The sequence below is a fragment of the Calliopsis andreniformis genome, chromosome 12 (assembly GCF_051401765.1).
Source record: "Calliopsis andreniformis isolate RMS-2024a chromosome 12, iyCalAndr_principal, whole genome shotgun sequence".
NCBI classification, from domain to species: Eukaryota; Metazoa; Arthropoda; class Insecta; order Hymenoptera; family Andrenidae; genus Calliopsis; species Calliopsis andreniformis.
In genome coordinates this window covers 3,832,946-3,846,658 of record NC_135073.1, presented here as the reverse complement: position 1 = coordinate 3,846,658, position 13,713 = coordinate 3,832,946, and the positions used below count along the sequence as shown (strand labels likewise).

Here is a 13,713-nt window from a genome sequence, read left to right as displayed (position 1 = left end):
CTATCGTTTCAAAGTTACTTTTCCATCAGTTCTTTGCATCTATCCCGTCATTAATTGTGCTGGCTTTCATTACTAGAGTCACTGCCGCGTGGCAACGGCGGCGGTGCAGGTATAATTTCGTCGTTTAACATATTTTCACGATTTTGCTGTATCTGATCTTGCTGGTGTTGGTGCTGGCTACGGTGCACTTCCAACGCTAACAGTTTTTGCCGTTTCTCCTCCATTAAACGCTCGCGATGTTTGTGAATGTAATCGTTCACGTTTGGCAGACCCATGATCACGCACGCTGACACTGCTGAGCGGTATATGTTCATGTCTGTTGCTTCATACCTTTATTAACATTTTACATTTCAACGCTAAATGTAAATATTGGAATGTTAATGATTCAATTGAGCAATTTTTATTACCATTCATTCGTTTTCTCGTCGTAACATTCAACATGATAAATCGTGGTAACTCCGTTGAATCCACCAATTGCGAAGATCATGTCGTCGATCACTTCAATTGCGAAGTTACTGCGTGAATTGTACATATCCGGGATTGGACTCCAAACATTCGTGGCAGGATTATATTTTTCTCCGCTGCACATTCTGGATATGCCGTTGAAACCACCTGTGGAATGTACGTTTATTTGAGGATATTCCTGACATTTATTTTGTTTATTAAAATAACCAGTTACCAATAACGTATACGTGATTGTGATAAGCTATACAAGATACACCGCTTCTTCGAGATCTCATTGGAGCAATCATCGTCCACTGGTTGGTTTCTGGATTGTACACTTCGGCGGAATTTAAACATTCATTGCCGTTGAAACCTCCAGTAATGTAAATTTTATCTACATTATGAAGAAGTTTCATTAACTTGTCCATTAATAAATAATTCGGCGATATTATTAGCTAGAGCAACAGATTCGATTTTCATTTGAAGGAAATAATGGAAATAAGATATTTCGGCTAAATTTATTGACTGTAATATATCGTACAGTTTCAATATTTGGAACTAATAATTTGGAACTTCGCTATATAGTAAAAGTATTATCACTTTCATGTTTCAAAATGTGATGTTTTTAGTGGAGACTTCGTTTATATATGACAATGTTGGTATTAAAAACCTTTCTTGTATGTGAAAGTACTTTTTAAAACTGTAAGGTACTATTTTAAAAAATTACGATTTTTAAACTTTTGTCCAATATTAAAAATACGTTTTGAATAATAAAATTGGAAAGGAAATATACCCTTTATGTAAACGTAAAATTTCAAATTAAATTATGTTAAAATTGATTTATACACGTTTTGAAAATTCATTAAAAAATATTTTGAAAAAATGTACATGTAAATTTTAAGGCTATATGTATTTTCAATTACATAAAGTGACTCACAGGTTCATGTACGTGTAGTCAGAATATTAGCTAATTGGAGAAACCTTAATACTGTACTTTTGAATTTACGAATTTAATAACTTTTTGTGAAAAAATTCGTGAGTGACTACATAGTATGCGGTGTCTGACCATAGACGGTCCTTTCTTCCTTACTTTTTTGGGACCTATTACTTGATCACGTTCTAGTCAAAATTAATCATATATTTTTTACATTTTACTGAATTATGTTTGCACTTTTGAACATAATATACATATTACTTATAAATTGTTTTAAAACAAGTTATTGTTACGTCCCGGCCTCGCTGCCAGGTGTAGGTACAATATAAACAGAGATTTGGACACTTTATGCTTTCCTCGGGATTCGTTGGAAGATTCGGGAAGGAGTTGGACTGGTCGAATTAAAAAAAAAAATATATATATATACGTGTACAAATAGTTTAATGTATTATCTCGTTTCGGAGATATTGGTTCGCGATTACAATTATATCTCTTTTGAGATACGGAATATAGTTACAAGATTTAATTATATCTTAGCCTACGGGGAGGAGGCCTCAGATGACTCGGCGTTAAAAGACTTACAATGTTGCATATTATAACGAAATTTATCGGGACGTAACATTATTTAAGTTGTTAATATCTGTAGAAATATGCTAATAATTTCATTTAAGGTTTTGAAATTACATTCGTCTGATTCTGTTAAAAATTGTTAAACATTTTGTTTGAAATTAATCTGTACGTAATAAAATTTCAAAGTTATTCAGACACACCGTTTAATGTAGTTGCACTGGCGTCCGATCTTTGACAGTTCATGGGGGCTATTAGGGACCACTGATTTGTTTTGTAGTTGTAACGTTCTGCAGTACTTTGTCGATAGTACCCGTCATATCCTCCCATTGCGTAAATCAGATCATTTAGTACAGCAACACTAACGTAACACCTAAGATTTGAGATATAACTTCATGACAATATCGATGAAAGAAACATATCGAATTTGAAAAAAAGCAATAGTAAGTTTACGTGTGAATACCTGTATAATATTAATGTTATTAGAAATATGATGAAGTAGTATGAAATGCATGTAATTATAAACTCATTCGTAATAGTAGGTACTGTTCGAATTATATATTCGTGTTCTTTATATTTGTATGAATTGAATCTTTTAATACTATTGTTATCTACTGCATTACTTAGGTTTTATTTGTTTCAAAATTGTTATTGAACAAAGTTAAAAGTGTCATTGTTCAAACCTTCTGAAGTTCATTGGTGCTACTTCCCTCCACACTTTGGTAACGGCGTTGAAGCAACGGCAGCTATTAAAGTAATCTGCTCCATCGAAGCCACCGATTAGGTAAATATTGAAACCAACAACTGCGGTTCCATGATACGCACGAGGACCGATTGGATCTACTTCTTCCACCTTTAAATGAAGAACAAGTTTGTAATTGTAAAAATTGATTATCATTTTTTAAAAGTTGGTATTAATGTGTTTTCTTAGCTGATACGAATTCAGTTTTCCTTTTAAATTTGTATCTATCATTCATGATTTCTTATGATTAGATTCTACGACTATAAAGCTATTATTTTTTCGAAATGAATGAATGATATAGAAAGTTTAACAATTAGTAATTCTATACAATTAAGACATTGAAACGAAGTTTGAAGTTCTCCTTAAGTCTATGTCTAAAACTGAATTTTATTTGTTACTGCATCAAGTTCTCCTATGAATTTATTTAAGTTTCCAAGTCGAATAAAACCCCAACGTCGACATAATTGCATTGGTCATTTTAGAAGATTGATATCCTATTTTAGACATATGTACGTTCTATATCATGATATCTACCCTGACCCATCGATCCGCTCTAGTGTCGTATGTCTCTATGAAATTTGTAGGACTTCTGCCACTCCATCCACCTATGGCGAACAGTATTTCGTGCGGTACCCTTGGCCTTGCGATTTTCGGCGTGGGCACTTCACCATCTTTTTGTGTGATAATTTCGAGGTCATAGAGGAATTTCAAAGTTTCGATAATAATAGGCCGACAAGCGTCGTTTCCGGTTACGTATGGGTGATCCTTAACATTTTCCAGAAAGAACTGTGTGTCCAAGAGGCCAAGACGTATATTTTTCATTAGATCGACTATATAGTCCTTTCTAGACATTGGATCGTAATCAATCCACTTCAGTACCAGCTCCCACACTGTGTCTTCACTTTTTACGTTTAATTCATCCGCTCCGATCAACATTGTTAACTCTTCGATCGGCAGTTCGAGGATTTCTTCGCTACGCTGGGCTACCTAAGCATAATGGAATCACTGTTGTTATTGTTTTATTAGGCAAACTTGCAATATTGAATCAAACACGCAAGAGACAACTTAGGTTTAATTGAGATTAGAAGATTCGTGCTTGCTTACGATGGATTAATGACAGCGGTTTATTATTAGGGTAAAAGAGGACTTTAATAGGTTTCTTTCACTTTTTAAATAGAATTATTTCTCTTGATATTTCTTCAATTTTATAAAATAAAGCAAGCTAATTTAGATAAATATTGATATAATTTAGAGAATTACCCAAAATATATTTATATGTATATTATTCTATTTACTAAAATATAGAAGCGGTCTACTGTTAGTGATATAAAAACGCATAACAGAGAGTAACAAATCAAATAAAAATTTATTACCATTTAAAACGGCTTTTTTAGGGCCTTAGTTGGACATCTTATATACTGTCAGGAAGTTATTGTTCAATATACTTTTTTCTAATTGTATCTTCTAACTGATATAAGTACATCTTCTGACGTGTGAAGTAATATTATCTAACGAATATTCAAAATGATACCCCTTAATGATAACACGTTGCCTAAGTCATGATTCTTTTCACAAAAAGAAATCAAAGATCATTTTAAAGTTATATTACCATACATATTTAAATGCATATTGAGTAATATCCACGTCAGTTGCAATACATAGAAGAAACAAATGCATGATTGAAAAAGTTTCTTTACAACGTATTTCCTTGTTGAAATAATTCAAATTACATGGAAAACATTTTTCGTGCCGTCGCAAATAGACAAAACGAGTAAACGAGGCACATTTTATATTATTGAATATTAACTGACAATAAAAAGATAGTGAACAAAAGATGACCTGCACGAAATGTCTCATAACGTAACGGTACGCGCTATTCTCCAATCCCTTGCAAAAGTGTTCTCGGGCGAATCTCATAACGCTGATGCAATTTTCTGGTGCTAAATTCTGCTTCAGATATTCGTAGCACAAATCGAGAACGCCCAGAATATTCAAATAGTCTGCGGTGATCAGCAACTGGTACACATTCTCGTTGTTTACGTTGATCGATCGTAGATATGCGTATTCCAGTAGCAGATTCATCATAGCGCTGCTGACACCCGGCAACAGGACGTCCGTTTTCTCCCGGGAATGAAGGGTTGTCGTAAATAAAGTCCTAGATACAATTCATTTTTCAGTTACACAAGGCAAAATAAAACATGCGTTACAGAAGACTGTAAATCAGTTTCGAGAGTTAAAAAATAGAGATGTAGCTTGACATCGAAAATTTCCTGTCTTGAAATAAAGCAGGAAATCAAGGTTTTAGTTTAAAATTTACAGAAATCAACTGTACTGATATTCTGTGCTTAGGTGCTGTTTGTATACTATACTATATATTTTTTGCGAATAAATATAATAATGGAGTTTGCTCAAGATGTCGATTGCTAGATATCTATGTATTTTACATTAATTGACGTAGTATAGGACTTTGATTAACTGGCTTAATACGAGATTCATACTTGAAGTATATTCTGAATAGCTGATTTTAATATATTATTATTTTTGGTGAAGCACTATTAAATTCTAGTTCAAGTCTCAAGCTATGTCCTACTACTCTTTCACTCTCGCTACACTGAATTTCCGTAATTCTGAATAAACGAAATTCCGCATAATTGAGACTAAGTTAATTGAGGTTTTACTGTGTATATGAATTCTCATAATAAATGCAATTGAATTTAACAGAAGTATGCAATATTATTAATATCCATAGGCAGTTAGAATTGTGAAAAATGTAGTCTAACGGAAAATTCTTTTTTCTTGTGTTTCTTATTGAACTCATATTACATGGATTTGTTGTGACTGTATTGTATTTCTAAGTTTGCGAGGAAAAGATTTCGAATAGTTCTAAACGTCTTTTACAAGAAACTAGAGAAAAAAATTTCCCGATAGATGAAAGTATGATTCTATCAATCGAAAGATTTTCGTGGTTGAAATCTAAGGCAAGAGTACTGTGCAAAATATGGACCTGAAGTAAGGGCTACAGGCTGACAAAATGGCGCGATGAATCGGAAAAACGCCTCCATCTTCGAGTCTCAAAACGGCATCACACAGAAGGTTATTCTGTCGGAAGTCATAAAGTGATTGCATTGCCTGCGTGCTCATACATCGGCCCCCGCTTTCGGCAATTAAACGCTGAGTATTCGTCTCGCATACGTCGGAATCTCTGCTGCTATCGTTTGAGTCTACATCCATATCAGATTTGATCTGATCTGTGAACAAGTACCTCCGGGAATCCGCGACGACGACGTTAAAGAACTGATTCGACCGTGGGACACTTGAAAATTTTCTAATAGAACGTGCAATCGTATTCACTCATTAGTCTTCGCAGCCACGAGCTTGATTACTGGCTGTCTACATTATGTTAGTGTTTTGAAACGAAGCATGTAAATAAAAGTAGCAGCTCCTCATAAGCTATTTCTTTCTCACAAAATGCATGTCACTGTCATTGCGCAGCCTGTTCGTAAATCTTACCCGTAAAATGAAGAATATTCACAACTTTCAGAAATTTGTCGAATTCGTTCAAAAGGTTAGGATTTCTCGCGGTTGTCAATGGTTTCGATCAGTTTGACTCCGTCACTTTTACGATTTTTATCTTCGAAAGGGTTAATTGCTGAGAAGTACTTTTTCTGTTCGATTAGTCGAGACAATTCAGGCAGCCAAAGTAGAACGTTCGTGGATGATACTCATTCGCGTTGCAATTTCGGAAGTGTCAAAATGCTGGAACGTGGACGGGCGGACTTGAAGACCGGGTTGCACAATGGAGATTTTTAAGAAGGAACGAAATTGGTGTGGTGGTGATGGGTGGCAGAGAGATACAAACTATTTAGTGTGATTTTAGAAAGAGAGTAAATGTCGCCTCTGGCTGTGACATAGGTCTTACATGTCCGCCGTTCAGTCTAGGACTGTCTTATGACAAATGAGAACATTTCTGACAAGATTCACGATAGTGTGATACAAGGAGAACGGATATTTTTGTTAGGTTTTACTTTGCAATAGCGGAGTTCGGTGGAAAATAATAAAAATTATAAGACAATTGGAGGGAAGTTTATTGCGAGGAGAAACGGAACACGGTGTTCTATAGGATTAAAGTGAAAATGATATTTTTGGAGAAAATTTAATTTCATATATAAGTGAGTAGTATATTTTCTTCGAATATTTTGTAAAATGTTTATGTTGTGTATCGCATCCCCGCGAGGGTAGGAGGACAAGACAAACATTTTCAATTTTCGTTTAATTGTGTAAGTGTAAAGTATGTTTTAGTACGTCCATATACATTGGTGTTTAATTTTAAATAATAGTTCTTTGAGAAAATTTTAGTTAGTATATAATTTATGATTATAATTTGTGATTAAGGTTATGTATTTAAGTATACTTTTTGAAATAGATATTTTTTGTATTTCTTTCCAGTAGTTTGAAGTATTTTCAAGGATAGTTAAGATTTTTCTGGAAAGATTTTTCTCCAAAAACTAATTTCTTTGTTAATAATTTATAAAAACTAACAAAGAACAAGTTGCTGCTAGTTGCAGTAGTTTTATCTTTTATATTGTAATTATTATTCATCCGTTAACATTATAAATCAAATGGATGTTTTTAATTGGATTGAAATTTTCCAACTTTCAATTTTAAATAATTTATTTGTACTTCATTTTGTACAATTCTATAATCTAATCTTAAATATGAATTACTCTAATACTTCGATTGAATTAAATGAAAGGTCCTATTTAATTTTCAGTCATCAAATCTAAAATAATCGAAGTTTTTTAAGAATTTAAATTTAGAAATATAAATTTAGTATAAACAAAAACAGATGTTATTGTAAAAACTTTTATAAAAAAATGTATGCATAAGAAGTGTATTTCCATTTTCGAAGCAGAAGTCGCGTGAGTTGTAAATCACGTTATCTGTCTTCAAATGCGAATACAAATGCTGAATAACCTCGTGAATAACTTAAAGTAAAGTCGATTTGAACACTGTTATGAACACTGTTATACTTTTTAAACGTAGTAATTCCTAAAATAAGGTTTATTTACTTATAAATAAAACATCAATAAAGAGGCTTTCCTAGTGCACTGCGACTTCACCTTCTTGTTACGTCTTTATTTCACTTTCAGAGAGTGTTTTGAATATTTTATAGTGCACTATTTACAAGTAGATGAATAGTAATTCATAGTAAAATTCCAAGTTTGAAAATGATACTACGATAATCTATTTTCAGCTTGTCATCTATTACACTATAGTGTGTCTCTTAAATTTCTTTACGCAGCAATGGCAGTAAAGTGGCATAATTTTTCAGTTATGTTTTAATATTAAACGGATTGAACACATTTCTAATCATTGTCAAAAGCAACTCACAATATCTGAAACATCAGTTATATGAGAACTATCGAAACTGTATATAGCAATAGTCTGTTCAACATCCGCCAATTCTCCTTCTTTGTTACTTTCCTGGTCAACGTTTATTTTTGTTTCTCCCAACTCATTACCGGTTTTTTCATAAAATTTATGACCTCTGCCTTCCTCACCCATACTGTACTTAATTTTCACATTGTACTTATTCATTTCACAGAAAGTAGAACTTCCTAGCATTGAGTTATTCGTCGACGTCATCGATAGCATCGAGTACGCTGTTCTCAGGTTCAGGTTACCTGCAGCATCAGTCAGAAAAGTGTCCCAATTCTTCAGGATGGGTTCGTGTACCTCTGAGATTTGCCTGACAGACTTGCCTAGCTTCGGTTCGCAGTTCATCTTCGACATTTCGTTGTCTTTATCCCCCAATAGTCTAAACGTCCATGTAACCACGGTGAACGTTACTGCATTCGTGGGAAACGCGCGAAGAATTGTCGAATTCAGACCTCGGTACAAACAAGAGTAGCCTTCACTTCTCACTGACTGCCTAAGACAATCGTATATCCCTGCGTAGTGATAGCTACCTGACTGGATTCGAGATTTGACCACATCCAAGGGATACGATACAACCCAGGATGTAGTACCAGCGAGTCCTCCAGCTAGCAACATGTATGGTGTCGAGACAGTGCCATTTCCAAACGTTCTAGTCAAGGCTTCGTAGGTCAGGAAATAGACGCCAAAACTAGGCATTTCTCTGAGGAACGTGACGCTTAAGCCTTTAAACACACCACGATAACCTTCGTGTCGATAAATGTGCTTTAGGCAGTTAAGAGGTCCTGAGAATCGAATGCCTAACGCTTGCAACTGCATACGTGTCTTCGCGAGCTCTATGGGTCCACAGATAGGACTTTGAGCCATTCCTGCTAAGGCACCGGCGATGAAATGCGAGGACAGACGGTCTGAGTCAGGTATCTGCTTCTGGGTTTGACCATAAACACCAAAAACGATGGCGTTCACTACTGCTACGCCCGCCATTGGTGATGTCATGCCACGGTAGAGACCCGCTACCTGATAAACCGAATGAGATTAACTGTTAACAGAATAAGTCGCCTAGTTTTGATAAATGAATATATAAAGTAATTGAGAACGGAAGTAAAAAAGTAAATAGTTTGAATATTTTCATGTTTTATCACTGTCGCAGTAAAATTACAAACTTAATAGAAAGCTTTTAGAAAACGAAGACACTTTACAATATTGGCATCAAATTTATTGTCGAATATGAACTGGAGTATTCTTTATTTTTGAGTTTTTCTTTCATGTTCTGAAGATCGCATCGTGTTGAACTTGTAATTTTACTGTAACAATAGTAAAGTTTAAAACTGTCCTAGTTATGTAAGCATTAGTTTTTAGAATTAGAACGATTTTCAAACAATTTACCAAAATCCTTTACATTTGTTCTGAAATAACTACTATAAGGATAAGTGAAAGAATGCTTAAAAGGTGAAAGACAGCAAAAACATCATGAATTTAAAAGAACAAATATGTTTTGCAAGTCATAATTCATAAAGTGAAACATTTTGCCAGAATAGTTATACCAACACAGTTGATCAGTTGTATCGAAGTATTTTAACCTAATAGAAAATAAGCAATTATATGTACATATCATTTCTTTTTATAAAATTATGAGGTAGGAGACTCCGATTATTGAATATTTCATAAAAATTAGAAAATAATTATCTATAAAAGAGTTTTTCAATTATAATTTAGAACAAAATAGTAGAATGCTGCACCTGGCGAAATTACCATACCCGGACTTCGCAATTTCGCTATATCGTAGCCGCGAGAGTTGCCAACTTGATCTAAGAGAACTCTTTTTCAGAGTTTACTAGTCAAATTGAAAGAATTGTCTGCTCTAGTATAAAATTTACATACGAGACAAAATAAATCTTAGTAAATAGAAAACTTTGTGTAAGTCATTTTGAACCCCTTACGCAAACATGTCGCGGTTTACAAAAATGTTTATTATTCATTATTGTAATTTTTGGTTGGAATGCTGTAAAACGAAGTTCATTCTCTCAACAAACCTTATACTAGTGTTTTGATTTGAGAACACTGACGAAATTGGGGTTACCTACCTTATCTTCTTTTTCATTCGTCTTTAAATATTAGTATTTTGGATTATACCGTACGTATGTCTTATTGTTTAAGAACATTATATTTTTTCTCTATTAATGCATGATTAGAATGTTGTTTATAAAGCTTTTCGTTCACCTTTCGTTACCATATTTAAACTACTACTGACTTGTAATAATTATTTAAGCTTTATATATTTGATAGTGATTTAAATAGTTTAATGGTATCTTGATACTTAATATTCTATTGTATTAGTACCGATTCTTTTGCGAGTAGCGTCCGAAAGCAGTGCCAGCTACCCTTGTATTTGGGGTTCCTATAATCCTGCGTTTGCATGTGAACTTTGACCGTGTCCAGAGGATATCCCACCATAATACCGGCGCACCCTGAAATTAATTATTAACATTAGTATTGACAACATTATTGCCAGACTACAAATATAATTTTTTTGTATAATTAAATATTTATAACTGTTAAACTCAAATAATTGGTAATTGAAGAACTCTGTAAAGCCACTTTGCTTTTGTATTATTTTCCTTTTTTACATACATCTGAATGTATAGTTATGAAACTTTTTTTTATTGACTTTTATATTTTTATGATTTATATTATTCATTATAATTCGTTATTGCAGAATGAAATAAAATAGTTTTGCCATTGAAATTTCAATGTTTAGAAATCATTAAATATTTTAAAATAAACTGTCTTTAAAACTTCATTTCAAATCTGTAGTCTGTACAGCCAAAATACTAAATAGCTGTACATATTCAGTCAATTCTTTTATTTAAATTCCTTTATGTCTGTAATTGCTGTCGAAATTTTTTCGTTTAAAGCATTTAAAGTATGCAGTAATAATAAGACTAAGAAAAGAAATATACTATAATCTAAGCATTTCCTCATACAATCGTTGTCATATTTGTTTTATAATGGATAATGGACATTCTATTGTGCTTCTGATTATCGCTTCGTATTTATTTATAAAAATCACGCATGTACCAGCTATTTTACAAAGGAAATCTATAATTGAAGTTGGCCGAATTATCAATGAAAATATTATGAAAAAGTGACGATAAAGGTCACGCGATAGTATGACAGTTTATTGACTAACCATTAAAATGATATACAAAACAAGATGAATGAGCGCAGTTTTCTGGCTCGCTTTTAACGGTTAAAATTATTACCTCTAAAGAAATCATAAACGGTAGATACTATAAGCTAATTATTTACCTCCCAAACATCCAGCGACATAGTCGAGTGCCATTTTTGTTTTACCGTAATTCCTACACGCTTCTTCCACCCGTACACAGATCTAGCGTTTTGGAAACGAGAAATTTTGCAGACTCTTCTTGTTTCGCTGCTTAAGAATGCATCGACGTAAATGGAAGTCGATGGTCGTTTTGTTGGCAGACGAAAAGAAGCACAATCCATGTAAGATCGATCGTTACACCGTCGTGTCTAAGATATTAGTTTATCAGTCTCAGAATCATGTAGGTACCTTCGTGCAGTTATCGATGAAACAAGGTTTACGATGACAAAAATGTGATAGAAAGTAGAAAAAGACGCAAGGATACTAATTTTCCGATAACACAGTTCCTTCATTTCACTTTTAAAATACTTGCCAAGTAGTACGGCATCGCTACATGTTTAGAGACACACAAATGGACGTTTCAATCTTGTTCCACCAGCCCTTTCAGTTCAGCCAATTTCTCTGTAGTCCGAAGTCCTTTGAATCGCACGAAAGAAAGCTTCTGCTACTCAACCGTCGTCGTATATTATTTCTCACTGAAGCGGACTGCTTTAAGAGTTTGCTTCGTTTTCGAAGCAATGGTCGTACTTTCATTATCAACGTGTTTGTTGGGTACACCAATACCAGTACTGTGACGTTATTACGACAATAATGTGAGCAACATTCGCGCGTCTTTGGTCAATCTATCGCAGTAAAAAAGTGACTAGAGGGTCAACTGCTGATAGTGAACCGTTTCTGACGCCGTCCAATCGAATTATTTGACCATTCGTTGTCGTTGATATTTGGTAAACAGTTGTTCTCCGTCGATTTCATACGTTTTTATTCAATTATTAATTATTTCATGGGATGTTATTTATTTTGGAACGCTTTGACGCGTTCGTTGTCAAATGCAAGTGTGGAATATTAGATAATTAATGAATAATATGATTTTTCACTTTTTAAAATAATTTCGTATAGAAAATTATTTAATATTGAATGAGAAAATTAACAAGATACACATAGTCTTTTGAAACGGTTCAGGTTATCTAATATACCTTATTTTTCGTTATTCTCTTGTTATTGCAAACGTAAATTTAAGTATTTTTAGTTCAATCTAAGTAAATGGGGATATTTTAGTTTGGACAGCGTTTTTGGGTAACAACATTTAAACAAAGTCTCAAATAAAAACAATCAACTTTCTTAAAGATGTATTCTAATGAAAATTTTGTTGACTAAAATTTGTAATTAATTACTATAACTATTTTCATTTCTATTTAATAGAATCTGAAATTCAAAGTCTTAAGTATTATCCTATTTACAAAACTAGTGGAAAATAAGAACATTTTATACCTATCATAATAACCTTCTTTTTGTAATTCTATAAATGATATAAAAATAAATAAAAAGAATATTGAGAAAATAGTATTATTAAGAAAATTATTAAGAAAATAATTTGCTTTTTATAAGTATTCCAAAAAACGTTACATTTTAGGATTTAATCTAAAATTTACTGAATTACTCCGCTTGGTTTATTTTAAGAAATTTCCTGCTATTTTTTGTCACATCTTATCATATTGTAATATTTCTGTTGTTCAAGAATTAAATGTATTTTTTGTTTAGCACATTATATCTAAAATGTAGTATCTAAATGAGGTAAAAACAACGTTCGTAAATGTCGGTCTAGAAATTCTTTATTCTGAAATTGCAGCATTGCAAAGTATTTCTTTAAAAGCATTTTTAGAAGAAAGTAATTGTTTAAATAAACAACAAAGTTTTATCATTTTCTGGATGTAGTTACCCTTACGTGTTACAGTTCCTTTAACGTAAACTTTTGAAGAAAAGAAAATATTCTCGAACCTGTGTGTATAATACTCTATACATATTACCACTCCGATTACGAGTGCAACACGCTCTTAAAGTTTGATTTCTCCCTTTGCGCATATTGCATACATATAATTACCACTGAAGCATCTTCTCTCTATGACAGAGATATGGTTAAAAGCTCGTTTTTGTTCGTTTTAAGTCTCCGCAACAGACAGTAGGATAATTTTAAGAAATTGGACCTATAGTAATTAGAATATAGCTATAAAGGCATTGTAGAAGATTTTTAAGCTATCTCCAGTATCCAGAAATAGATACTTCAATATTCATTAACCCGAATCTACAAAAATATGACAGCTTGAACGCACACAGATATTCTTGTGAGAAATAAGAAAGAATGAAGAAAGCAAAAAGTCAAATCATGACCTCCGCCATATTTTATCGTGAAAATAACATAGAGTC

General features: G+C 33.1%; 2 protein-coding genes across 2 annotated transcripts; both read right to left on the bottom strand.

Annotated features, from left to right (window-relative positions):
- Nucleotides 1-50: 50 nt before the first annotated feature.
- On the bottom strand, nt 51-5,918 carry Klhl10 (kelch-like protein 10). Its single transcript, XM_076389346.1, has 8 exons — nt 5,692-5,918; nt 4,527-4,842; nt 3,222-3,674; nt 2,629-2,798; nt 2,149-2,318; nt 680-838; nt 408-612; nt 51-330 (listed from the first exon to the last, which is right to left on the bottom strand). The coding sequence occupies exons 1-8, from the start codon at nt 5,916-5,918 to the stop codon at nt 51-53; spliced, it is 1,980 nt and encodes a 659-aa protein (XP_076245461.1).
- A 1,543-nt stretch (nt 5,919-7,461) lies between these two features.
- Nucleotides 7,462-11,701, bottom strand: LOC143185998 (mitochondrial basic amino acids transporter). Its single transcript, XM_076389351.1, has 3 exons — nt 11,433-11,701; nt 10,464-10,591; nt 7,462-9,140 (listed from the first exon to the last, which is right to left on the bottom strand). The coding sequence occupies exons 1-3, from the start codon at nt 11,464-11,466 to the stop codon at nt 8,064-8,066; spliced, it is 1,239 nt and encodes a 412-aa protein (XP_076245466.1). The 5' UTR covers nt 11,467-11,701; the 3' UTR covers nt 7,462-8,063.
- Nucleotides 11,702-13,713: the final 2,012 nt, after the last annotated feature.

Coding starts and splice junctions, on each gene's coding strand:
- Klhl10 (XM_076389346.1), bottom strand. CDS start 5,918: ATGGATGTAGACTCAAACGATAGCAGCAGAGATTCCGACGTATGCGAG. Junction 4,843..5,691: donor GCCTGTAGCCCTTACTTCAG/GTCCATATTTTG, acceptor AATTGTATCTAG/GACTTTATTTACGACAACCC. Junction 331..407: donor GACGAGAAAACGAATGAATG/GTAATAAAAATT, acceptor ATGTTAATAAAG/GTATGAAGCAACAGACATGA.
- LOC143185998 (XM_076389351.1), bottom strand. CDS start 11,466: ATGGCACTCGACTATGTCGCTGGATGTTTGGGAG. Junction 10,592..11,432: donor TGTCGCTGGATGTTTGGGAG/GTAAATAATTAG, acceptor AATTAATTTCAG/GGTGCGCCGGTATTATGGTG. Junction 9,141..10,463: donor CGCTACTCGCAAAAGAATCG/GTACTAATACAA, acceptor TCGGTTTATCAG/GTAGCGGGTCTCTACCGTGG.